Source organism: Protopterus annectens, chromosome 3.part0, assembly GCF_019279795.1.
Source record: "Protopterus annectens isolate FY-2018-M chromosome 3.part0, PAN1.0, whole genome shotgun sequence".
Classification (NCBI taxonomy): Eukaryota; Metazoa; Chordata; order Ceratodontiformes; family Protopteridae; genus Protopterus; species Protopterus annectens.
This window is the reverse complement of record NC_056731.1, coordinates 1,955,013,953-1,955,039,287: the sequence shown is the minus strand read 5'-3', so window position 1 is coordinate 1,955,039,287 and position 25,335 is coordinate 1,955,013,953. Positions and strand designations below refer to the sequence as shown.

Sequence of the window (25,335 nt, the reverse complement as noted above, 5' to 3'; positions counted from 1 at the left end):
ATAAAGTAAATGGTTTAGAAACACTAATCAAGTTCAAAATATTATACTACGAAATAAATGTGTATTAGGAATACATTTCAAAGAGTATGAAAATGTAATCGAATAGTGGAAAATAATTTTGGAAGAAATAATATCTTGATTATCAGTTAACAAAAAGTGTACATGTTAAATACATATTAGGAAAGCTATCATATTTAGGAGGTGTACATTTTCCAGCTAAAATGGAAAAAGATATGCTAGTTTATTATTATTGTTGTTACACAAATAATGTAATAATGATAATAATATTAAGACTGAATCCAGTGAAAAGATGGGTAGTCTACAATAAATGAGGAGGAGGAGAAGGCTTGAATAAAAAAAAAAAAAAAAAAAAGTCTTGGAATATATGCATTCTTTGTGTAAAATAGAAAAGATATGAGAAGTATACGGAGAATGTGCTGTTGCAAAAGTTGGGAAAATGTTATATGTAAGGTATGACAAAGTCTGAAAATATGAAGGAGAAAAAAAAAGTGGTAAACAAGAAAAGACTGAAAGAAAATAATATGGAAATAAAAATTAATAAGATTGATGAAAACAGAAGTTAAGGTATAACAGTATTATGGAGAAATATACTGCAGCTCCTTGGAAGGAATTAAAATACATTGAAAAAAAATGCTAAAGAATATAAAGAAAATGTTTGAGATTTGTTAGGAAGCTGAAATATCCATCCATCCATCACCTCTTTTCCTATTTTTGTACACGAGGTCAGGGTATCACTTCAGAGTGACAATCATCCACAATGGATATGTTGCCTATTAAAAGTAATATGAAATATAAGGCACTAGAAGAACGAAAGTGTGATGAGTTTAGTGAAGATAAAACATTTTGTTGTGTTTAATATAAAAGATGAACAGTTGTTGAGAAGTTAAATCAGTGTAACTGGGAAGGATTCGAAAATATAACAGTTGATATAACATTATATGGAAAACTTTTAAAATGAGTCAGAACACTTGTAGTAATCTGAGAATATGGAAAAGAAAGTGTGAAGAATTATTCCTAATAAATTTTTGTGTAACTCGGTACATAAGAGGACACTGAATGTAATGAAAAGAAACGTTTTCCTTTTGCAAATAAATGTGCAGTGTGAGTTGAGAAGACTGCAGCTGAGGGCAGCTGTACATTTTGTTCTTATATTTCTATGGAGACAAGTGGAAAACACGGGCAGGCCATAAAAAAGTCAAAATAATTTTTAATTTCTAACAAAGTTAAATGTTTTCTGAAAGCATACATGCTGTCTTTCCACATCTGGGAGGGTAATTAAGATAAGACAAGATCAGGCAATAATTATTGTAAGTAGGAGCATAGTGTATAACATGCACCATAGCGTGGATAGCTTTAAGTTTAGGTTAGGTAATGCCTGTGGGTGCAGCTGTCTGTCTGGAGCAATTCTTTCTATCAAGAGGGTTAAACTTCACTATTTAAAGAAGTACATAGTTTTGTGTGTTTGTTTTAAGTTAATAGATTATAGGGTGTTCTGGGCAATGTTTATTTGGATGTTTTTTATGTAAAGAAAAAGTATTGTAAAATGTGACATAGGTTCAAATGGTGACAAGAAACAACTGTATAAAAGATAAACCTGCCAGACATTAGTGGGTGCATGCAACACAAAAGTTGGTTCAAATGGAGATGACAAGAAACAACCGTATAAAAGATCAACCTGCCAGACATTAGTGGGTGCATGTAACACAAAAGCTGGAACTAAGCGCTCATAAATAATAGGTAAGAATAGTAACTTATTGTCACAATGGCAACACTATCTATATTATTTTTGGAAAGTGAGTATCCTTCCAAGTATAGACAAAAAGGAAGCAGTGTTGAATCATATTTGTAGAGTGCAAATAGCAGTTGTACAGGAGACACATTTGGAAAGAAGTAAGCATGTGAATTTCATAAAGTATTTCAGGATGGATATTGAACAGAGTGCCAGGGACAAAGGAAAAGGGGAGTACCAATACAAATTGCTAGAGAACCTCTACTACTGATATACAAGGGAAAAAGGTAATGGTAGATTTGTGGTAGTAAGGAGCTACAAACAAAGGATGAGGATTGCACTGACCTGTATTTGTATTCCACCTAACATTGCTAAGAAAATTTGGGGAGAAATCAGCTTTCAGCAGGGAATATTACTTGTATTTGGGGACAGTAATTTCATTTGAAATCATGAGGATATATCTGGGGGACCTAGAAGGGAAAATATAACAAAAGAGCATATAATGTTGGAGAAATTTATGAAAATAGTTGGTATAGAATAAGTGAATTCATTAGTAGGAACTTTGAGAACTTACATATTATTCCTCAAGGTACAATAACTAGGCTAGACTAGATACAAATTATATTTCACATGAACATGTTCATTTAATTGAAAAATTCGACAAGCCTCCAATAAATGCCCCACGCAGACAGTTTAAAAAAAAATGCAGCTTTACTCCGTTGCATATCGCCTACTCAGAGGCGATCTCTGCCTAACACACAAAGCTATGTCAAACCCAGAGCTTTTGACATGCTCCACTTAAAGAAATCCCAATCCCTACGAGCTACATGGTCTAGGGACCTAAACCTTGTCACCACAATAAACAGAACATGCTGGAGGGATAGATTCCTGTCCCAGAGACTTCCCATACTCTGGAACAAACTACCTATCTATATCAAACAAAGCTCCTCATTAGCACTCTTCAAGACAAATCTTGATGATTGGATGGGAGATAGGAAATTCACCCCGGGGATCACTTCTGTGGCTCTGCTCGACAGTGGCACAGGAAAATAATTTTCTTGGGTGGCGAAAGCCAGGGTACCTTTTGGCTAGGCTTATATAGGCCCTAGGGCCAATAGCCTAGTACTTAACCTATGAACCTATAAGAAACTTTCATATACTATCCATTAAATTGAATACTCTAATTAGAATTACAAATAACCAAGAGAAAAGACAAAGGAAAAGCACAGAAATCCTTGCGCAAGAGGGGGGAGAGAACACAAGGATCATTAACAACTCAATACTGAGCCTTTCATATGGCAAGAGAGAATTGGAGAAGGGTCCTTTTGCACATACGATTTTAACAGGGAACAGTCCAATAGCCTTGGAAAGTTTTAAATACCTAGCTGACAGCATCCAATATAGAAAAAGATGGACTTGTCCTATTATACACACTGTGTTGCGTATGCATTTTTGTAGACTGTATGAATACAGAGATAAAATTACATCAAGAGAATCACAATGTAAGAAGATACCATCTCTTAAATAAGAACATATTTTAAAAAATGCACAAAAGCAAAGACTCAGTTTGAAGCTACAAGATTCACAAGTAATGTATGCACCATCCTGCATCCAAGTCCATGGCCTCCATAATTTTGTGCAGTGTGGCCCTAAACGGACACGTTAATGAGATGCCTTGCAGAAAAAAGTTATACAATGATGTGCCTTACACCGATGAATCCTCTAAAACCCCTCAGCATGACGTTATGGTCAAAGGAATCCCACAACAAGAATATAAACAAGAACGATTGATCCATCACATCTCAATTCATCTTGGTGTACGGACACAGAGAAAGCACATTCTTGTTTAATCTTGATATCCATATCTGGTAAAATAATCAACTTCTCTGGCTGTGCTCTCTCAGATCTTCTAACAAAAGAAAGCAATCAAGAAATTAACCATGAATAAATGTTTCTTAACCCAGCAGCTCACAATCTGGATCACCTTTGAACCCATGAGCCATCATTCCTCCAAGGCTCATCATCCTCAAGCTTGCCACAATTTTCAAAACAAAATTTAGATGAAAAGCCTTGGTATGATTCTGTAAAGTCATCTGCTATCTGGAATTGCTTTTGCTATAAGGAGTCCTGTATTACATGCTATAACAAGTAAGACACCACATTTTACAATGAGGTGGACCAAGTTCCCCTTCAATCAGTGACAGAATCTTGCTTTCTACAATGCTACTCTATGAAGGGTCACAAGATTTGCTTTCCTGTTCTATATGTGGGGCCTGTTGCGTGCCAGTTCAGCTTCTTGTGGAACTCATGAAATAATGCTACTGCAACTCAGATAAAAATTCAGCTCATGTTATCCAAACCTCATGTCATGCCTTATCCACTGTGTCTGAAATCAAAGGCAATTTAAAATGTCACACTAACCTTTCTCCTCCTGCTTTGTATCACCTCTTTGCTGCTCATTTTGAATAATGAGATTGTTTCTCAGATCCTCTCCAAGAGATCCAAGGATACCACCACTATTAAAATTAACATTTTTTTTCTTATCAGCTGATCTACTTAAAAGTCCCTTCCTGAGAGCATTATGATTGCTGGATGTGATAGAGCCCATCAGCAACCATACTTTTTTCTGGAAGTCCCTACTTTTAAGGACGATGTCCACCTGTGTCACACACCACAACATAATGTGTTAACTACACAAGTCAGCTCATTCCCGTACATACCCAATTCACTTCCTTGTAACCAATTACAACAATGAAGACTACTACCATACTATACTTGTCTAAAACACAGGGCTTTATCAGTTTAGACTGAATGGATAGACCTTCCACTGAAGGACAGTGGTAGAAGGATTCCTGATCAATTGAAACAGTAATGCGTCCATTACAGCTGACATTAAACACTCTTACTGATGGGTCATACTGTTGGGTTGAGTCCCTAAGAGTAACACTACCCAACTGGAAAAGAAACTCACACAAGGGCTAACAAGAATGCTGAAAACTAACATCTAACAAGAACCAAGAACTTTTCCTGGAAAAGGAGCATTATGGACCCAAAGGGCTCTGATAGTTAACCCAACAATGGACAGACTGGGCAAATCATCTACTCTCGAAGAATCCCAAATCCCTCCTCCAAAAGGAAGCAAAAGTAATAAATTCACCTCCAGATTTTCAGGGCACCAGAAGACAAACTGCAGTCCATGTGATCCCAATACAAGGAACCAGTCCTCAAGTACCACACTACCCTCAGGCGTGAAGAAGAGTTGCCCCCCTCCCACTTCCTGTAAGGAAACGGGTAAAGAAGGACGACTCCCCAAGATCCAACCCACTGTATCCCCCTCTCCAAAAGCAGTAAAGACCCATTTGCTGAAACAAGGGGGGAGCCAAATGCGACAAAAGGACATACTGCCAACACAGCTATCTGGAATTTTGTAAATAATTATATGTCATTTGTGAGTATCACCATGATCTATATAAGAAGCTCATGTTACAAATGTATTAGAACTGTATGTCATGTAAATGTCAAACTGGTCTGTACACACGTGTTAAGGAATTTTATAAAGTGCTTCTGTTTAATATGTAAGCACGGTGTGCCCCACTGGAAAAGAACAGAAATGTATATGCACTATTGTAACCGTTTAAATGTATATATTTTAACAGTGGAAACTGGAATACAGGAGGTTAACTTCAGAAAAATAACTGAAATTACATTACTTTATGGCTATGTCATAAAAGATGGTACATTTCAGTTTCAATGCAGCAAGGAAATAATATCTAAAACTAGGGAGATTTTTGTATTGTCTCTAGGGTGAAATAATTACTAGTCTTGAAATGTGAAGGAATGTAATTATTTTTGGACTTCCAGCATCTGCCCAAGATCTGAGGTCTATGTACTTTCATAGTTAGATGCCAAATACTGCCAGCATCCAAACACTGGGAGTTTTACCTGGGATAGAGTCAAATGACAAGAAATTAGGTCATTCTGAAAGTTAGAACAACGGTCGAAAACGATCTCCAAAGAACCAGATATTTCCAGTTGTTAAGCGATTTTGTTAAAAAAAGTTCATCAGAACAACAAATGCATACTAAAAAAACTCCAAATATATACCCCTACTGCAAGTCACATGATATTAATTCATTCAACAGCAGTTAAAATCACATACACTTCATGTTATAAATTTGCACAGGAAAGGTATACCCAGTGCTGCACATGGGTCTAAGGGAACCAATGGTGGGAGGCCTAAACCACCCCCAACAGAGTCTGCCAGTAACAAGGGAATGCACTCGTTCAGGTACACAGCCAGGATCAGGGGTTAAGTGTTTTAAATGTAACCAGTGGGGCCCTGCAGCATATAGATGTCCACTGAGGCAAGGTGGGGGAATAAAAGGTGGGACAGCCAGTAAGTGGGAATGACAGAATGCCAGCAGTAAGTTGCCTGGACACAACAAGGGTACCAAACTACCATAAGAGGTTATATCTATCTTAGTAGATGTGAAACAGGCCACTGCTAATAGAGATGCAGTCTCTGACCTAACCACTGTGAAGCCTGCAATGATTACAGGAGTACTACTTGCTTGGGCAGTCTACTCCAGTCAGAGCTTTAGGAAGACCCCATTCCAAATACACTTGACTAGGGTTCACCTTCACTGGGAGGGTGGAAAAGGAAGCAAGCAAGTAGGTGTGTTTGAAGATATCCCTGCAGATGTCCCGATACAGAATGAGTTTAATAATACAGTACCTTGTGTGCATACAGTTACACGCAGTCAGGATTTGAGGCAAGCATGTTGGTCTGATAGCCTGGGGGGACCCAGAGAGACTGCACAAGCCAGGACTGGTGAGGTGGCTACTTCAGGGAGCTAAATACCCTGCAGCAGTGAGACTGAAGGAGAGCCACAGCTGCTGGTGGTTACTGATGTTCCCTTTTACAGACTGACTGCAAGGACAGAGGCAAGTAGTAGTACCCAGGATAACAGTGAGGCATCTCTGTCAGAGGATACCAGACTTCCTGTGGAAGGGGAGCTGGGAAGGGTTACAAAGAGAAAGTTGAGAAAGGCTCAGCTCTCAGATCGATCCTACAATACAAGGCTTGAGGGAGGTAGCCAGGGAGGCCTGATCCTCAAGGAAAAGGTGAGTGTGTATACTGGGACAAAGGGTTACTGTATAGAGACTGGACCCCTGACAGAGGGCTAGAGGGTGAGGTAATACAGAGCCTACTGCCTGGCCCTTCTAGCCACAGTCCATGACATTCCCTTCACAGGTCATATGGACAAAAAATGTACCAAGAGACTCATTATGCAGAACGTTTACTGGCCTGGGATTTTGGGGATGAAACAGGGAACTGCAAGACCTGTGAGCAGTGCCAAAAAGTAGGCAAGGTCAAGCCTCCTTTGATGCCTTAGCCTGATTGAGGAGCCATTTCAGAGGGTAGCTATGGATATTGTGGAGCCTCTGAGTACCCAAAGTTCCACAGGGAAGGAGCATATCCTAGTGGTAGGAGATTATGCTGAGGCGGTGGCGCTGTCCTCCACGGAGGCAGAAAAGGTGGCAAATGCTTTGTTAGAGATTTTAAGCAAGGTAGGTTTCTCAAAAGACTGCTGCGGTGGTGGTGCTGCGGTAGCGTTGTCGCCTCACAGCAAGACACTGTCCAGTTCGATTCTCGGCTAGAGTGTCTTCTGAGTGGAGACATGCGTGAATGGGCATGTGCATCAGGGCTGGTAACTCGGCACGTAAAAATCAACTACCAATCATTAGCGGACCGGAGTTCCGCTGTGGCGACCCCTAACCGGGAAAAGTCAAAAGACACAACAACAACAAGGTTTCTCAAAAGAAATATTGACTGGCAGAGATACCAATTTCATGTCAGACCTGCTGGCTTGCCTGTGGAGTGAAGCACCTAAAGACCACCCCCTACCATCCCCAGACTAATGGTCTGCTGGAGAGGTTTAACTCTACACTAAAGACCATGCTACTGGCATTTGCAGACTAGTTTACGAGGGAGTGGGACAAATACTTGTCCCCACCTGTTTGCTTAGAGAAGTGCTCCAGGAATCCACAGGCTTCTCACCCTTTGAGCTGCTGTATGGGCATAGGATGAGGGGAACTCTAGATTTGATTTGTAATAAAGTGGGAGGGTTAGTGCAAATCCCACAAGGAGTCTGTTGTGGCACAAGTCCTAAACCTCAGGACAAAGCTCATGGAACTAATGGACTTGGCCCAGAAGAACCTGGCAGAAGCCCAACAGCAGAAAGAGGTCTGGTAGGACAGGAATACCAGAGTTAGACAGTATGCTGTGGGGCAGCAGGTTATGGTTCTCATTCCTGTTAGATACAAAAAGTTGCAGGCAGCTTGAGAGGGACCCTTCAAAGTGGCAAGGAAGATCAGTGACTTTAACTATATGGTATAACTGGTAGGCAGGGGCACAAACTGTACCATGTTAACATGATGAAACCTTACCATGACAGGGATGCCCTGGTGCTAAGTATTTGCAGTAGGAAGCAGGAGGAGCCTGAAGGAGATCTATGGCTACAGGGAGCCAGCCAGACAAAATCCCAAAATACTAGGGTGGAGTCTAGGATTGCAAGCATATGATATGACCGTGCATCACTGGGGTCAGCAATGCAAAGGCATCTGGGATCTCAAGACAGGGTATGGGGTAATGTATTCCCAGACAGGCTCATCCCTCTCAGGCAATGTTTCTCAAGGGTCACGTGAAAAACTAGCTTAAGTCTTTGAGGGGGAAGAAGTGTGACAAATGGAGATACTGCCAGCACATGCATGTCATTTGTGAACATCAACATGATCTATACAAGATGCTTGTGTTACAAATGTATTAGAACTGTATGCCATGTGTACATCAAACTGGTCTGTACAGACATGTGTTAAAAAGGTACTTTATAAAGTGCTTCTGCTTAAAATGCAACCCCAGCGTGCCCTACTGGAAAAGAACAGAAATGTACATGCACTACTGTAACTGTTTTAATGTATATATTTTAAACAGTGGAAACTGGAATACAGGAGGTTTACTTCAGAAAATTAACAAAATTGCTTTAAAGCTACACCATAAAATATTGTATACTTCACTTAAATTGCAGCAAGGAGACACCATGTCTAAAACTAGGGAGATCCTGTACTGTCTTCTAAGGTGAAATAAACTACTAGTCTTGAAATGTGAAAGAATGTAATTGTTTTATGACTTCCAGCATCTGCCAAAGATCTGAGGTCTATGTATTTTCATAAGTTGATGCTAAATACTGTCAGCTTCCTGCAGTGGGGGCTTCACCTGGGATAGAGTCAGATGACAAGAAATTATGTCATTCTGCAAGATATCACAGCAGTAATAATTGATATATTAACTTGAGAAGTCTCTTAGTGAGACTATGCTTTCTGTATTCTGTATTGGACTTGACAAGAACCATTCACCACAACATCTGCCTTGCTCTGTAAGCATGTTTCTGCAGTACAGTGACTCTCTTAGATATAAATCAGGAATATAGCAAACCTTAGTTTAGATATTTTTCTTTATTTATTTGAGACCAACCTGCAATGCTGTTTTAAAAATTTCCTGTGATTTTGAACTCTGATGTCACTGCGATTATACACGATTTTCTTTTATTAAATATTTTTAAAACTTTCATCGTAGCTAACCTGTCTGGAGGAATTTAATTTTTCAGAGTACTTGCGTATTTTTTGGTGACACTGTGTGGACCAGTCCTAATAGCCTTGCTCCTGGTCAAACTACCATGTGTATATTAATATTACACAATAAGATCAGACACCCTTAAAGTAGCAGATAAGGAGTTGGTTGGTGGCAGGGATTAACTACCTTATAGTCTGGAAAAAGGGGGCATAGCTAGTAAACCTGTGCCAGCCTTTCCCAGGTGTGTGTGTAAATCTAACCCCAAAGAAAGTGTGTGCGTGTGTGTGTCTTTTCGTTAGCTACTTGGGCAGGGACACTAAGCACTGGTTGGACAGACAGGGTACTGGAGGTCTTGGCTTAGCCACTCAGCTGAGATCTCAACTCTATAGCTGTGCCAGTGGAGGAATCTTATTGGAGATCTGGAAAAATAGGAAGAAACCAGCCCCGTACTGACTGTGGCACTGGTTGGACAGACAGGGTACTGGAGGTCTTGGCTTAGCCACTCAGCTGAGATCTCAACTCTATAGCTGTGCCAGTGGAGGAATCTTATTGGAGATCTGGAAAAATAGGAAGAAACCAGCCCCGTACTGACTGTGGCCTCTGTGTGCTCTTAAGGGAAATTGTACTTGATGCAGAGAGCTGCTGCATCTGTAAATAGTGTGTGTATTTCTCATCCTCCCAGTGTACATCCTCCACTGTTGCCCATGGTGAGAATTGAGTCTCCTTGACTACTGGTCCAGTGGTGGGTTGTCACACCAGCAAACAAAAGTTCTGAGGATTGTTAAGGCAAGAAGTCAAATAGGCTCTAGGCATTAAGCTGGGCCTCAGCAAGTATTTTATAAATTCCCCCAATGGAGAATTAAGAGGGACAGGAGCTATGGGAGGAAAGATAATCAGAGATTCAACTAAGCCCACCAAACCCAAGAACCAGTCCTACAAATGAAACTAGAAGATCAAACTGAAGAGGAAAGAAACTGCCCATACTCACTAAAGCCACCCACCTGCAACAAAGAACATGTTACACTTCCATAAAAAGGGAAGTGTATTTCCATCACATTCAACAACTCACCACTAAGGTTCCAGTTAAAATTCTTCAGGGAGTTAGAAACACAAGAACTTGACCTAAACCACTATGAAAAACAATGCAGAGAACACGGACAAAAACTCCCCACCTTAAACAGTTTCCTCTACTGTTCTACCATCTCTACATACCTATAAATTACAAACAACTTAACTTTGTGCGAAAAGCATACAAACTATGGTTGAGGCTATGCATGATACAATTACGTTGTTTAACTACAATTAATAACATGTATTAGTATTTGCAATTAAGTAGTTAATATCTACAAATTAAACTATTTGCCTAATAGTTGAAAAGTATGTTACATCGCAGTTAAATTTTGTACTACTCTGGTGGAGGTCTTTGATTTTCCAAATTATGCCATTAAAAAATCCTCACTGCAATATATACAGTTGAATACCAATAAATATAGCTTGGATAGGAATTTGTAATTGTATAGTGAGCAGGACATTAGACTGGAGCAGCTCTGAAGTCACTCTCTCCAATTATAACACATAAAGCAGCCTTAAAGTCATGCATGTTGCAAAACAATCAGGAGAAAAGCTACACATATAGATGGTGTACACATTCCCTTAGAATTTTGAACTTCAGACTAGTCAAAAATCATAGCACAGCAATGCCGAAGACCATTTTAATCTTTAAAGATACTGATTACGCTTAAAACAAAGGCCCAAAGCAATTACTAGAAAATGGTAACCAAAGTCTAAACAACAAATGGGATGTTTAGAAAAAGGAACAAATCACATTAAAAAAATATGGAAGTTGTGCAAACAAACAAACATGCAGAAAATGTTTTGGGGGAGGAATGATGTTTAACAGAAGGCAGGAACTGACCCAATTTATGAAATGCTGGATCGGTTACTTTGTAGAAAAGAATGTATGTGATGCATAACACTGTGTAACTGAGAATAAGTTAATAAGGTTTGCCTTTTTATTATAGAAATGTAAGCTTGCCTATGTCACAAGAATTTTTTTAAACATTTTTACTGAATTAAGTCAAAGGTCATTCCCTTTATGCACAATACGCTGGGCATCACATTGGTACACTTCTGAAGTCTGCATTCCAATCCAAATATAAAGAAATCATGCTCAAGGTCATGCACCTTACAGGGCAACAAGCAGGGGCAAAGACTTCACGTGCATGTTGGGGCAATGCTTACTGGTAGTGATCAAAGGGATGTTCTGACCAAGCTGCACAGTTACTACTTATACTGTTTGACTTGCAAGTCTTGGGGCTCACCCCAAAACTGACCTGGTCACAGAAGAGGTTTACATTAACTGAAGGCAAGGGTGTAGCCAAGCATAATCAATGCACTCAAAATGACTACAATTCTTGTGCTTAACTGTATGAATCATTACAAGTTATAGAGCAAAGAATGCCTAGAAGTCAGGAAAGGAATGCCCTCATGGAGAGGGGTTACAATATCCAGACTTAACAGATCCTTTTTGTAACACAAACTACCAAATGCTTATATTGTGTGCTTACCCTCAGCTTCAGATTCGCCATAAAATTCATATCAATGATGAAGACAAGAATCTTTGAAAGCACAGTGACTGTGTTTAAAACCAAGTCAAAGGTTTCTGTGGTGTCCACACGTTTTCTCGAACCCTAGGGAGGGGGTGGCTTACAAAGAGGTATCATCAATTTCCAAATCCTAAAGCAGACTGCAATCACACGATCAAATTTTGAACGCACCAAAAGCAACAAGTAGTACCATTAGCATTTAATAAGATTTTAACAAAACAACCTTCCAAAACGTCTATTCCAGATCCAGGAATGTACAACATCCATATCGCAGCATAAAGGAGCACATAGACTGGGGCAAACTGTTTGGAAACACATTATAAACAGTGACAAGTACATTCAAGGCCGCTATATATATATTAACAGCATGCAGCCACCAGATCTCTACTGTAGAAGGAACCCTGTAAGGGTACAAGACCCTCACCAATTTCTTTCCTGCATTAGCTAGTGGTGGTCCACTGCCTTACCTTCAGAGTGACGTCGCACAGCTTCCCCTGCCGTCTAATTTCTTCCATGACCGAGTAACCACGACTAGGAAGGTCGCTTACACTAAAGTGCACCAAATCTTCCAGTTCTTCCATGTCGTCCACCATCTTCCAAAAGATAATACAGACCGAGGAGAAGAGAGTACAGGTGAAAATGCGGGGGCTACAGCAACAGCTCGAGGATCGGCTCCACTACACTGCGGCTGCTCTATACACACCAGTAGCAGCCAGCAACCCCTGGCGCGGCTCACTCACTTCCCTAAATTTCTAGAGATTACGGCACTTGTAATACAACCCTTAAAGCAGTTTATGTCCCTTAACGCGAAAAAGAATATTTAGTCTGCTATCTGTGCTACACTCCTAAAGGTAGCACACACCTGAAACCGGTAAAAACACTTAATACGGCAAGTCAAAGGAGAGTAAAGAGTAAACGAGCAATTGCAAGTGAATAAGGAAGGCGGTGCTTCTTACTAACCACGCCCCAAGAGCTTCCGTATTTCTTAATTACTGCTCCGCCCACCCAGCTTTCTAGAGTAGAAAAAACAGTCTGTTCAACTTGTCTACTATAATACGATTTAATTAAACTGTGATTTAAATATATCTGTAATTTATTTTTTAAAGACTTGACTCTCGGACGGTAACTAGCGTGAACATGGTTAAATGCAAATGGAATGTGAGTTCCAGCCTATTTCTATCTGACTTATGTTCAGCAAAGAGTTATAAATATAAAAAAGCATATCGGTACGCAGTTAACCAGTGTGCTTCCTGAACAGTGCATGGAAAATAGCTGTGGTGAAATGTTCGATTCCTACGATTTCTCCTCAAATACAGAAATACGTTTTACTGTCCAGGGTATTATACACTGCATCATCTAAATACCAGGGGTGCTGTCCAGACTTGTTTTTACATCTTTCCTCACCCCCATTAGCTCCTTTCCCTGTTCTGGAATAATTATTAACAACCATACATAAAACACACCATTAACCTTAAAATACTGAGGGTTATTTTTTTCAAAACTCTTTTATTTGATTTTTTTATAAAGGTTGAACTATTTAAAAACTGAGGGGCTAACGTTTTTAGAAATGTGCATCAGCATATGCATTCTGTGTGGAGTCTGCATATCCTTTCTCAGACCCTGGTTTTCTGAGTAGTCAGGTTACTTTCCACATCCCAGAGGTATGAGACAGGTGGACTGGCAACTGTGAATTAAGGGTGTAGCCTTTTGATTTTGTCCTTATGTTGTATTTAAAGTGTGCATGCCATGGACTATATCTTATGTACCTGCCTAATTTTAACTATTTAATTGTAAAACTTAATAATGTAATAAGCATACATTACTAGGACACTACTGTTTTTGCTGGCTTGTTTAATATTTCATTTATATGCTTAAATGTGCAATACAATATGCCCTTGATTTGGGAAGAGCTGTCCACTCAAGTATTTATTTGCACAGAGTAACTTAAATGGTCTGTGCCTGGCTGCATCCAAGCTAAAGACAGATGCCTGTGGTGGATAAGGATTTGTATTTCCAAACATAAACAAAGTTCATTGCTTCCCATAGCTTTTACTTAAATCACTGCTGTTATTCATGTGCTGTTTCTTTTTATAAGGATTATTTAAAGTTGCATTTGAAAATCTAATTTTTCTAAACTGTTGTAGATGTTCAAAGTAATAGTGGGTGGGGTATGGAGACTTGAATCCCTACATTCCGGGGATAGGAGTGCCTTCCCTTCTAAACCTACAGTTTTGTATACACCACTATACTGCAGCAAAATCACCTAGATTTTATGAAAAATTATTGCACTTTGACAGATCTTAATACTGGTCAAATGAAAACAAGTTGCTTGTATTGGCCAAATATTTGGAATGTGTGGAACTGACAAAAAAGTTTCAGTAAGAAATGTTCCATTCTGATCAGGACGTAAGGGAAGACAATTTTCCACATTCTTGCTTTAAAATATAGAAGCAAAAAATAAATAAACAAATAACAGACTGATATGATGCTGTTTAAAGCTTGATTTATTGTTATGCAGATTGCTAAGATTTGTGCTGATTTTTTTTCTTTTTCCCTGTATACATCCTGTATATCTGATGTAAGTTATCACATAGTAGCACATGTTATAAAATATGATGAAAACATCTAAAACATATTCGGAAACTGTTGAAATTTATTTTGCAAGGCATTTCCAACCTCTGTCTCTTCTTTTAATTTCCATTTGATAAAATTGCAAGCAATCACATGCCATTAAATCTCTTGCTGTGGAAATTTTTAGTCCGTACAGCTGCAGTTTTCACCACACCTCCCCCATGGCTGAAGACTAGTCAGAGCTAATTTTGGTTCCACCCTATGCCTGAATAGTGTGCCTTGTTTCTTTTATTTTTATCTGAACTTTCTTCCCATTCCCCTAATACTTTAATTTCACTTTCTAGAGATGCTCTCCACTAATGCTGTCTATACAGCCCCTTCAGCCTACATTACATTTCAGTAACCACTCCCCTTCACTGTTTAAACTGCTCCTCCCTGCCCTGTTTTTTAACCTCTGAAGACCGCCCTGTATTAGCTAATTTTGCTTTCAGTCCCCACCCTCCACAGTCCTCCTGTCTCCTGATCCCCACCCATTCATTTGCAGGAAGTGCTGATAGTTGCTGGAATTATTCTCCTTCCTGCTGTTTGCTATGGCGGGCACAGCGTTCACAGTTCTGGGGTTGTGCTTAACTTTGCTCTGTTTGCTCAACTTCATTTTTGTCTTTGGTACTGGTGTGGAATTTATCCGATTTATATCACTGCAAGCCATCTTCTACAACATCAGTGGGGCGGTGCAGCAGCCCAAAGGAGGTAAGAAACTAATTATAATTTATAAGAATCCCCATTTGTATAATTCTATTTCTTACTATTTTCAGACCTCTTAGAATCACTGCAGTTTAGTTGACTGCATTGACTCGTAAGCAAAATGAAAAAAAATAAAATAAACAGAAATCATCATGAGACCAAATGTTCAGACTTGTCAAACAAGCATGGCTATGTTCTTTACTTTATACCTCATTGCAGCCAGACTGCTTGCAGAACATAATATTTTGTTGCAAAATGTTTATCTGGCACAAAGAATGGCACTAAAGTATAAACTGTAGTGGCTGATTAATTATGTTTCAAGCCCTTAGTGCTGTACTGTATTTTTATATGTTCATTTAGTTTTTTCTTTGCGGATGACTCATTTAATTCTTGCTTAGCATTTCTGTGAAGTATAAACTGTTTCCGTACTTAATTTAATGATCAAACTATAATGTATAATTAACTTGTGGGGCATTAATTTCTATGCAGCACCCTCTTGCAGCTCCCATTTTCTTTATTTCATACGCAAAGACTTTCTCTGTCAGCGAAGAAACCCGTTCATTCAAAGTAGAAACATTCTAGTGCTCTAAACACTAACTCTTGAATGGCAGCTAGTGAAGTGCTCCTACGTAGGTAAAATAATAGCTGCGCCCCCCCCCCCCCCAGTAAATATTGCATATCCTATAGTTAGAAGTGGGACCATATTTTCTCTTGATTGATTAGAAGTTGTTTAGGATGTTTTGTTTTTTATAGGAAGGAGCTGTGTATATGAAACAGGACAGAGTCTGTTGGATAATGCTGACTTATGGTAACATACTATAGGAAGTAGGTTTTGTAACATTTTGAACGTTTAACTAAAACTTTGTTTCACAATACAGATTTACGATAACATATACTATAGGAAGCTAGTTTTGTAATATTTTGCTTGAATGAGCATCTGACAAAATCACAGCTGCAAATCCATACATTGTAATTCTTGACAAGTGCTTTTTTAGTCACATCAGTACTCTGGGTGTTGTTTCATTCCGTGTTGTCCTACTTAAATTCATCATGTCTGAAGTGTAGCTATTGTCCATTTTAGCATTTCTTGCTTAGAATCACAGCATCATTCTCTCCCATTGGTGATGGTGCTTCATTAGCCATTCACAGTTCGGTGTTTTATTTGTTTACTGTTTGAGCCTTGTGCCTATTTACTGTCTGGAAGGGGTCCTCTAACTAGCCTACCTACCTGGTTAAATAAATAAAGTCTGGGTGCTTGTGGGTCACTTAGGCAGTATGCCTGCTCATGCAGCACTGCCATGGTAGTAGGCTGGAAGCACTGCAGCCCTTGTCACCAAGTGATTGCAACAGAGACTATGACAGAAAGAGGTAGGCACATGGAGGACATTACCAGGCATCTGTACCCTCTGATGGGGGCATGTAGGCACCCATAGGACATTGCAAGGCATCTGTGCCCACTGATAGGAGCATATAAGCACACATGGGACATTACAAGGCATCTGCACCCCCTGATAGGAGCATGTAGACACACACATGGGACACTACCAGACATCAGTACCATCTGATAGGAGCATGTAGACACACACATGGGACACTACCAGGCATCAGTACTCCCTGATAGGAGCATGTAGTCACACACATGGGACACTACCAGGCATCAGTACCCCCTGACAGGAGCATGTAGACACACACATGGGACACTACCAGGCATCTGCACCCTCTGATAGGAGCATGTAGACTTACGCATGAGACATTACAAGGCATCTGCACCCCCTCCCTGATAGGAGCATGTAGACACACACATGGGAAATTACAAGGCATCTGCACCCCGCTGATAGGAGCATGTAGGCACACACATGGAACACTACCAGGCATCTGTACCCCCCCCCCCCAATAGGAGCATGTAGACACACACATGGGACACTACCAGGCATCTGCACCCCCTGATAGTAGCATGTAGGCACACTGGGGACATTATCCGGCATCTGCACCCACTGATAGGAGCATGTAGGCATATGTATGCGCACATGGAACATTACTAGATATTTATTCCATCTGATAGGAGCATATAGGTACACAGGACATTACAAGATGTCTGCACTCTCTGACAGGAGTATGTAGGCTCCTCCTGTGAAAAAGAAATCATTGGTAAATGGCAAACCTTATGGCATTTTGTATACATAGTGTATTTTATAGGTCCCTACATCCTCGGGATCTTCCCCCTCTCTCAATTCATCAAACATAGTAGAACATGTTGTGGCTTTTGTCCAAGGTCTTATTTGCCCGGATTAAAAACCGAGGCTACAGGGGGAAAACACTAAACGGATATCAGGTATAAGATGAAAGAATAAACGTGCACATTTCTACAGTCCTAACTAACCAGCTTAGCATAGGGCCAAATGAACTGAAAAATATGAAGTCAAGCAAAGTTTAAATCCTTCTCCATAACTATCATGAGAGATTTAATTTTTATCTGATGTCCCTTATTCTCAGAAAGAGGTGCCCACTTTGCCAGGCCCGAGCTGTATGCCTACAATTGGGAAGGACCTTGAGGTAGTTTTAATGAACAGTTTTCTTAATTATCATTTTAAACCGCATAAAATAGTACATTTTTATGCACTTGGGGAGCTGCCTAGTTGACTACCTGTTATATGTAAGAAATGTAAGTTCATGGATTGGCTAAGGAAGTGGGCAAAAACAAAAAGCATAGAAGTAGTTAAAAGCCTGAAAGTAGTTTTAGTAAAAGAGTTCCAGCTGGCGGTTAACTGGGAGATGTGTGTTTTTTGCCGGTGCTGGTTTAATGGGTCTATGGGAGACTGGTGGTGTGATGCAAGTATTTCCCTTCTCCTCTTGACTGTCTGTCTGATCCAGCCTTGGGTTGAGAGAGCTTAGCCTCCAGTTTGACTGTAAAATTGCGTCTCTCACACGTATTAGTGTTTGGTGGTAGGAGGAGAGGGTTGACTGTGTACATGAGGCAGTTGTAACATTGCCTCAAAATGCCCAGATTCACCAGTTGTACTGGGGAGTACGCCTGAAACTGCCATTTGGACGTACCTGGATAGGTACAGTGAACTTACCCTCCCATCTCGTGAATTCATGTTAGTTACTTGTTGCTATGATCCCCCCGCTTTCCATCTCCTTAATTCATGTTCATTACTTGTTGCTATGATCCCCCCTTCCATCTCCTTAATTCATGTTCAGTACTTGTTATGATTCCCCCCTTCCATCTCCTGAATTCTTATCAAGTGTTTGTTGTCCAGCAGCACCCTTCCCACTTCTAAATTCATGCTCATTTTCTATGACCCCTCCTTTTCACATGTTGAAGTCATTTTCAGCATCTTATGTCCAGAGTTGCTCTGTCCATCATAGACTTGTCTTCACTACAGAGTACTCCCGAATTCATAGTTTCATAGTATAGTACTAGACTATCTGCCCTGGGGCATTTGTAAGCCTAGCCATAGTGATGTGGCTTTTGCCACCCCATGAAGTGGTACAAAAATGTACAGAATAAATTTAGAATACTGTGCCTTTGTCTAGTAGTGACACAATGAAGGTCCCCTTCTATAATAGAATTAGTTTACTGTGCCCCTGTCTAGCAGTGACACAGATGTGACCCCTGGGGTAAACTTACGATCTCCCATCCACTCATCAAGATTTCTCTTGAAGAGAGTCAGTGAGGGGCTCTGCCTAATACGAACTGGGATCCTGTTCCAAAGCATGGGAAGCCTCTGGGTTATGAATCTATCCCTCCAGCATGTCCTATTCATACTTGTGCCGAGCTTTAAGACTCTAGCTCTCGTGGTCCTGATGGATTTGGATTTTTTGAGGTGGAGCATGTCCATCAGATCCTGATTGGACATGGCCTTGTACGTCAGGCAGAGATCACCTCTGAGCAGGCGGTATGCTACTGAATAGAGCTGAAGTTTCTTTAGTCTGGCAGAATAAGACATATGTTGGAGACCCTTGATCCTTTTGGTGAGGTACTTTTGTGGTCTCTCCAGCTGTTGCAAGTGCCGGGTGAGGTACATACCAAATGGGGCATTGTACTCAATCATGGGTCTGATGAGGGAGGAATATAGGGGTACAATGACATCCTTGGATCTGGATGTGAAACCCTTCATGATGAGGTGTGCAAGGTAGAATGTTTTTCTAACCACTTTGGCAACGTGGGTGTCAAATGAGAGGTCACTGTCTACTTGGTTCCCTAGGTCTCTGATTACTTTTTCCATACTCAGTGGGTTGCTGTCTATGTGATAATTTGTAGGTACTTTGTTTTTTCCAAAAGGGATGACTATACATTTTTTGGCATTTAGTTTAAGGCCGTGACTACGGCACCAGTTGTCCGTTTCAGTGAGGCCTATACTGAATACTGTATCCATTGGATTCCTTGTTCAGCTGTCACACAGCCTCGCGTAGGTTGTCGTCCTTATCTGCAGGTACCCTCTCTGTAGGTTTCATTTTCTTATTCCTTATACATGTGTGAAGTACTCTGGTTTCTCCCATCTCACAAAGACCAAATCGGACATTCACTGGCTGCTTTGTTATTCATGTGTTGTTTGCTTTTGTCCTTGTTTTCTGGGTTGTGACTGAAAAGGGTCTTTGCAAGTTATCCTTTCTCCCAGTTATCAGATAACCGACTGCAGATAAACCTTGGTATGAAAACCAAGCGCCCTAAAGCTCTAATGTACAGAGAGTCTGTTATGGGAATCTGTTGATAAACACTCTGATGGTCAAGGGCAAAAGGACTGCAAAGACAAAAACTAAACTGTGTGCCGTTAGTATTTGTTACATCTGCAGTATTTGTTAACTGGCAATGAGTCTGAGATATAATAGTTTGTAATTATAGGTAAACATGGTACAGTGTTTTATTATGGGATAGAAAATGTGCCACACTGGTGTAAAAAATGAACTGTTTAAAAACATTCTAACTTGAGCATAAAACCACATTGTTTTTCATGAGGTTACAAAACTAAATGTGCTGTAGTGATGCATATAACATTTAAAATCTGCAGTTTTGCCTCATATTTGTATGTTAAACTACAACAGTGTGTTAGATTTAAGATAATCAAATGGTGTCATTTGTGTTATGGGATTACATTTCAATATAGTCTGAGATGCCATATTTGTTTGCACTATTATTAAAAAAGCACAAATACAAAACTTTATTTGCTCATGCATTTAGCTTCAGTATACAGTTTGTTTAGCTTTTATTTCTGTATTCGTAATGTTTATTTAATGTTACTTACTTGAGTAAAACTTGAAATACTTGTTTCCTGTTTCCTTTATTGCCTTTTGTAGAGTGGATTGATACACATATTGTGTCATTTGTTATAAATAAATCAAGACAAAAATAAACTGTAGTATTTGGTTTGGTTTGATCCACTTGTTGCCTTAACTTAATTTTAATGTTTTACTATTCAAATGCCTTGTTTTGATTTAATTTATATTTTAGTATTTATTATTGTATGATACTTGGTTATAGGCACTCAGTGTTGAACCTGATTATTAATGAAAGTCATACTGTTTATGAGCACAGCAGATCTGACCAAAAATGCCATGCTTGTTTCATACTGTCTGTCTACTCTTCCCCTCCCCTCCTGTTATTGCAGTTGATTCACCAGTGCTTGTCAGTGGCTGGCAATGGCATATATTTATTTCATACATTTATTCATCCACCATGCAGGTTCCCTCTCCTGTTGCTCATGTGTACAATGATGTCAGTAGGAATGAAACTGAGAGGGGAGGGCTATTCACAGTGAAATGAATGGTGTTGGATTTTAAATTACCCTTTTAAATTTGAGATCTGAGATTTTTTCTCTGCCTTTCTACCTGCGACTGTATTTTCTTTCCGAAAAGTGAGTTTCTAGCTTAACTAAGATTTAAAAAGCATTGTTTTTTGTATTTATTACTGTTTTTGCACTTCAAAAGTCATTTTTGTGTTGTTTAACTGTTGTACACTACACACTCAAGTGTGCTAGCCTGTTTAAAGCATTTACAGTGTTTCTTGTGTAAGTTACTGTTGTTCTGCAAAAAAAAAAAAAAAAAAATCCTTGTTTCCCGCCTTTTCTAAACTAGAGAAGTCCAGATTTCAGGTTTTGCTGAATTCTAGGCTGTGGTATAAGTTCCTGTGTTGCCCATATCCTTACTTGGATAGGAGGAAGCTTCTCTGTTCACCAGTGAGAGTAGGGAGCTTTGAGCAGCCTATCTGTCCCTGGAGGAGTGGTCTCAGCCCAGCAAGTAGTAGCTTATTGGCCGTTTTGGGCTAATTTCTCTCTCTTTCAAGCTCCCTGCCTTAAAACTTGCATTTGCGCGGTTTTGCACATCACGCAACATTGCGCAGCACCGTTTTAAACTATTCCCGGCTGCACAAAGTCTGCTCTTCAATTTTTATCTTAGAACTAGTCAAACTCTCAAAGTAAGCACTCAACCTTCCTTTTACAGCCCAGCACTTGCTCAAATTTCTCAGTAAGGACTAACAAACAATAGCACTACACCCCCTTATACTATTTAGAAGTACAAGGCTCCCTATTCGTCCCTTCTGGACAATCAGTAAACCAGTTCTTTAAACTATTCAGGCATGTCCAAAGGGCAGTTTTAGGTATACTCTCCAGTCCAGTTGGTGAATCTGGGAATCTTGAGGCAATGTTACAATTGCCTTGTGTACACAGACAACCCTCTCCTCCTTCCAACAAACTCAAATGTATGTGAGAGATGCAACTATACAGCCAAACTGGAGGCCGAGCTCTCTCAACCCAAGACTGGCACAGTCAGTCAGGAGGAGAAAGAAACCACTCGCACCACACAACCAGTCTCGCATAGACCAATCGTATCAGCAAACAAGACACACAAACACATACTTGGGGGCTCTAAATAAAAATTTGCGAAAGCAGCAGAGACCTCCAAAGCAGACATCCAAGCAACCGCTACCCCACAACAATATTCACGTATCACATACTTCAGAAAGTCAGTGTGCCACACAGTCGCAGCCCTTAAGGCTAAATAACACATAAAGTACACTAGTAATAGGAGACTGTATTGCCAGGCACACTAACGTCCTGCTCACCAGACTGAACAAGGAAAAGGTCACTGTAAGCTGCTTGTCGAGTGCCAGGATCTGCCACATAACACAAGCACTCAGCTCACTCCAAAGCAAGTACAAATATGACTCTGTCATTGTCCATGTTGGTGTGAATGACCTGAGATGTACCACCCTGGACTACATGAAAAGAGACATAGAGGAGCTCTCTGATCATGTAGCCTAGGCCGGTATGACCCTGACCCTGAGTAGCATCTTGCCCTCACCAGGAATGATGCCACAGTATAAAGACAAAATGATCAATTTTAACAACTGGCTAAGCTATTGATGTCATTCAAAGGGGATTCAGTGTCTGTCCGCCTGGGATGACATGTTCGACAAGCCACGTTGCTTCACTAGGGACGACTTGCACCTATCACCCTTAGGCTTTCAAATACTGGCTAAGGCTCTTGCCACCCCCATAGTGCCTTTTTTAGGCAAAGCTCAAAAGACAAACCCACCTCCATAGTCAAGACAAGAAACAAAAAACTAAGGGTAATGCTACTCAGTGCCAGAAGTCTAAACCTCAAGATGCACGCACTCGAGGCACTTCTCCATATGGAGAAAATCTATATCTGTGCAGTAACAGAAACCTGGTTCAAGGCTCCAGAGAGCACCCCAGCACTACCAGAATGTAACTCCTATCATGCTTTTCGGCCCCAGAACTTGGACCGAAATACAAAAGGTGGGGGAGTATCCATTTTCATGAAGGACACCCACACCTCCAGGTTAGTGGCACTGCACGAGGCATCTGAGACCATCCATGTGCAACTAACAGTGGGAAAAACTGATTTTCAGTTTGTAGCTTGCTACAGATCACCCACCTTGTCACAGGACCCCCATTCGGCATTCCTGAGAACATTGGAGAATATGAAGGTCTCACCAAACACCATGATAATGGGTGATTTCAACTACACAAACATTGACTGGGAAAACTACTCGAGTCCAAACTCCTTTGCCCAACGGTTCCTGGAGTTTATAAACTCAGATGCCATGGAACAACTGGTCACTACACCCACAAGAGGGGACCACATTGGACCTGGTCATCACCAGCATGGGGGTTCAATGTTCCACACCAGAGGTAAACCCCTCGTTGGTAAGATCAGACCATAAACTAATCACAGTGGACATCCACATCCAGATCCCAGACCCATCCAAAGAAACCACTGTGAAAAAATTCTCAAAAGCAAACTTCAGACTTCTCAAGACCAAGATGGAAAGCTTTAAAGCCCACGGGCTAATGGAAAATGCTGCCCAAACCGCAGAATCCTTTACAAATGCATTCGAGCACCTACAGGAATGCATGGATCTAGCCATCCCAAGTAAAACCAAGACTCACTCGTCCAAAAACAGGAGACCAGTCTGGTGGACCCCGGCCATAAATAAGCTATACAATAGAAGGAGGAAACTATTACATGATAGAGCAAAATCCCAAAAAGGGAAGGCATCCCTGATCAGTATTAGCAAGAAACTACAAAACTACGATCCCTCATAAAATCATCAAAGGCCAGCTTTGAAAGAAAAATCACCAAAGACTCTAAAGATAATCACAAGGCCTTCTTTAGCTACATCAAGAATCTAGGTGCCAACTCTCAGATCTGCTCTGAGCTGGTGCAAAATGGCAAAAAATACACTGAACCCACTGACATTGCCAACATCCTGGCGGACAGGTTCAGTGCAAACTTTACCCCCCCCCCAAAAGGGCCAGTGTCTGTCCCAGAAGAATGCAGTCTCCCAGACATCACAGACACACAGGTGAAAGCAGCCTGCTCCAAAGCAAAAAACACAGCATCAATGGGACCGGATGGTGTCCCGGGCTGCATCTTACACAAGCTCCAAAAATAACTAAACCCTCACATAAAGTCACTGTTCAAACTCAGCCTTACTACAGGATATGTACCCAAAAAATGGCATACAGCAACAGTTATCCCACTCCACAAAGGTGGCGCCACAACGGATCCTGGGAACTATCGCCCTATAAGCCTAACTAGCCTGGTCTGCAAAGCTATGGAGCGCATCATCATGGATCTCGTAAACAAAGACATTGGGAACCTCCAGACACTGGAGCCTATCCAATTCGGCTTTGTTAAAGGCAGATCTTGCCTCTTAAACCTAGTCAACATCTTTAAAACAGTTACCAAGGCCATAGATGAGGGAAAGGTAGTCCACACAGCCTACCTGGACCTCACAAAGGCCTTTGACATGATACCCCACTCTGGCATTATAAATAAGCTTACCAGCTTGAATATCTACCCCTATGTCACAAGATGGGTTGCAAACTGGCTCAGGGATAGAACCCACATGGTCAGAGTTGTGGGTGCCATGTCCGACTCCAAACCAGTTACAAGTGGCGTCCCACAGGGCTCAGTCCTGGGACCCCTCTTGTTCGGTATATACTTCTCTGAGGTACAGGCAAGCACGGGAGGACTGTGGCTGACCAAGTTCGCAGATGATTGCAAGCTGGGAGTCATAATCAACTCTCCGGCTGACACAAGCATCCTCCAGAAGGGTCATACAGAGATGGATACCTGGTGTCAGAACCATGGCCTCAAGCTAAATGCCAAAAAGTGCATAGTCGTCCCCTTTGGGAAAAACAAAGTGCCCACAAACTACCACATAGGTGGTAATCCACTAAGTACGGAAGATGTAATTAGGGATCTGGGGACCCAAGTAGATAGTACCCTCTCATTTAATAATCACTTTGCCAAAGTGGTTAGAAAAACCATCTATATATAGCCCACCTAATCACGAAAGGGTTTACATCTAGATCAAGAGAGGTCATCCTCTACTCATCGCTCATCAGGCCCAAAGCTGAGTACAATGCCCCATTTGGGATGTACCTTACCCAACACTTGCAACAGCTAGAGAGACCCCAAAAGTACCTCGCCAAGAGGATCGTGGGCCTCAAACAGATGCCCTATGCAGCTCAACTAAAGAAACTCCAGCTCTACTCAGT

General features: G+C 40.7%; 2 protein-coding genes across 3 annotated transcripts in view; one reads left to right on the top strand and one right to left on the bottom strand.

Moving 5' to 3' along the window:
* KLHL18 (kelch like family member 18) overlaps nucleotides 1–12,929 on the bottom strand; it is a 698,878-nt gene extending 685,949 nt beyond the window's left edge. For both annotated transcript variants that reach the window (XM_044066030.1, XM_044066031.1), the window contains exon 1: nucleotides 12,457–12,929. In XM_044066030.1, the coding sequence (XP_043921965.1) occupies nucleotides 12,457–12,582 (126 nt within the window). In that variant the 5' untranslated portion in view covers nucleotides 12,583–12,929. The remainder of the gene's footprint in view (nucleotides 1–12,456) is intronic.
* A 2,207-nt stretch (nucleotides 12,930–15,136) lies between these two features.
* Nucleotides 15,137–25,335, top strand: part of NRM (nurim) — a 296,342-nt gene continuing 286,143 nt past the window's right edge. The window contains exon 1 of the mRNA XM_044066029.1: nucleotides 15,137–15,310. Coding sequence (XP_043921964.1) covers nucleotides 15,151–15,310 — 160 coding nt within the window. The 5' untranslated portion in view covers nucleotides 15,137–15,150. The remainder of the gene's footprint in view (nucleotides 15,311–25,335) is intronic.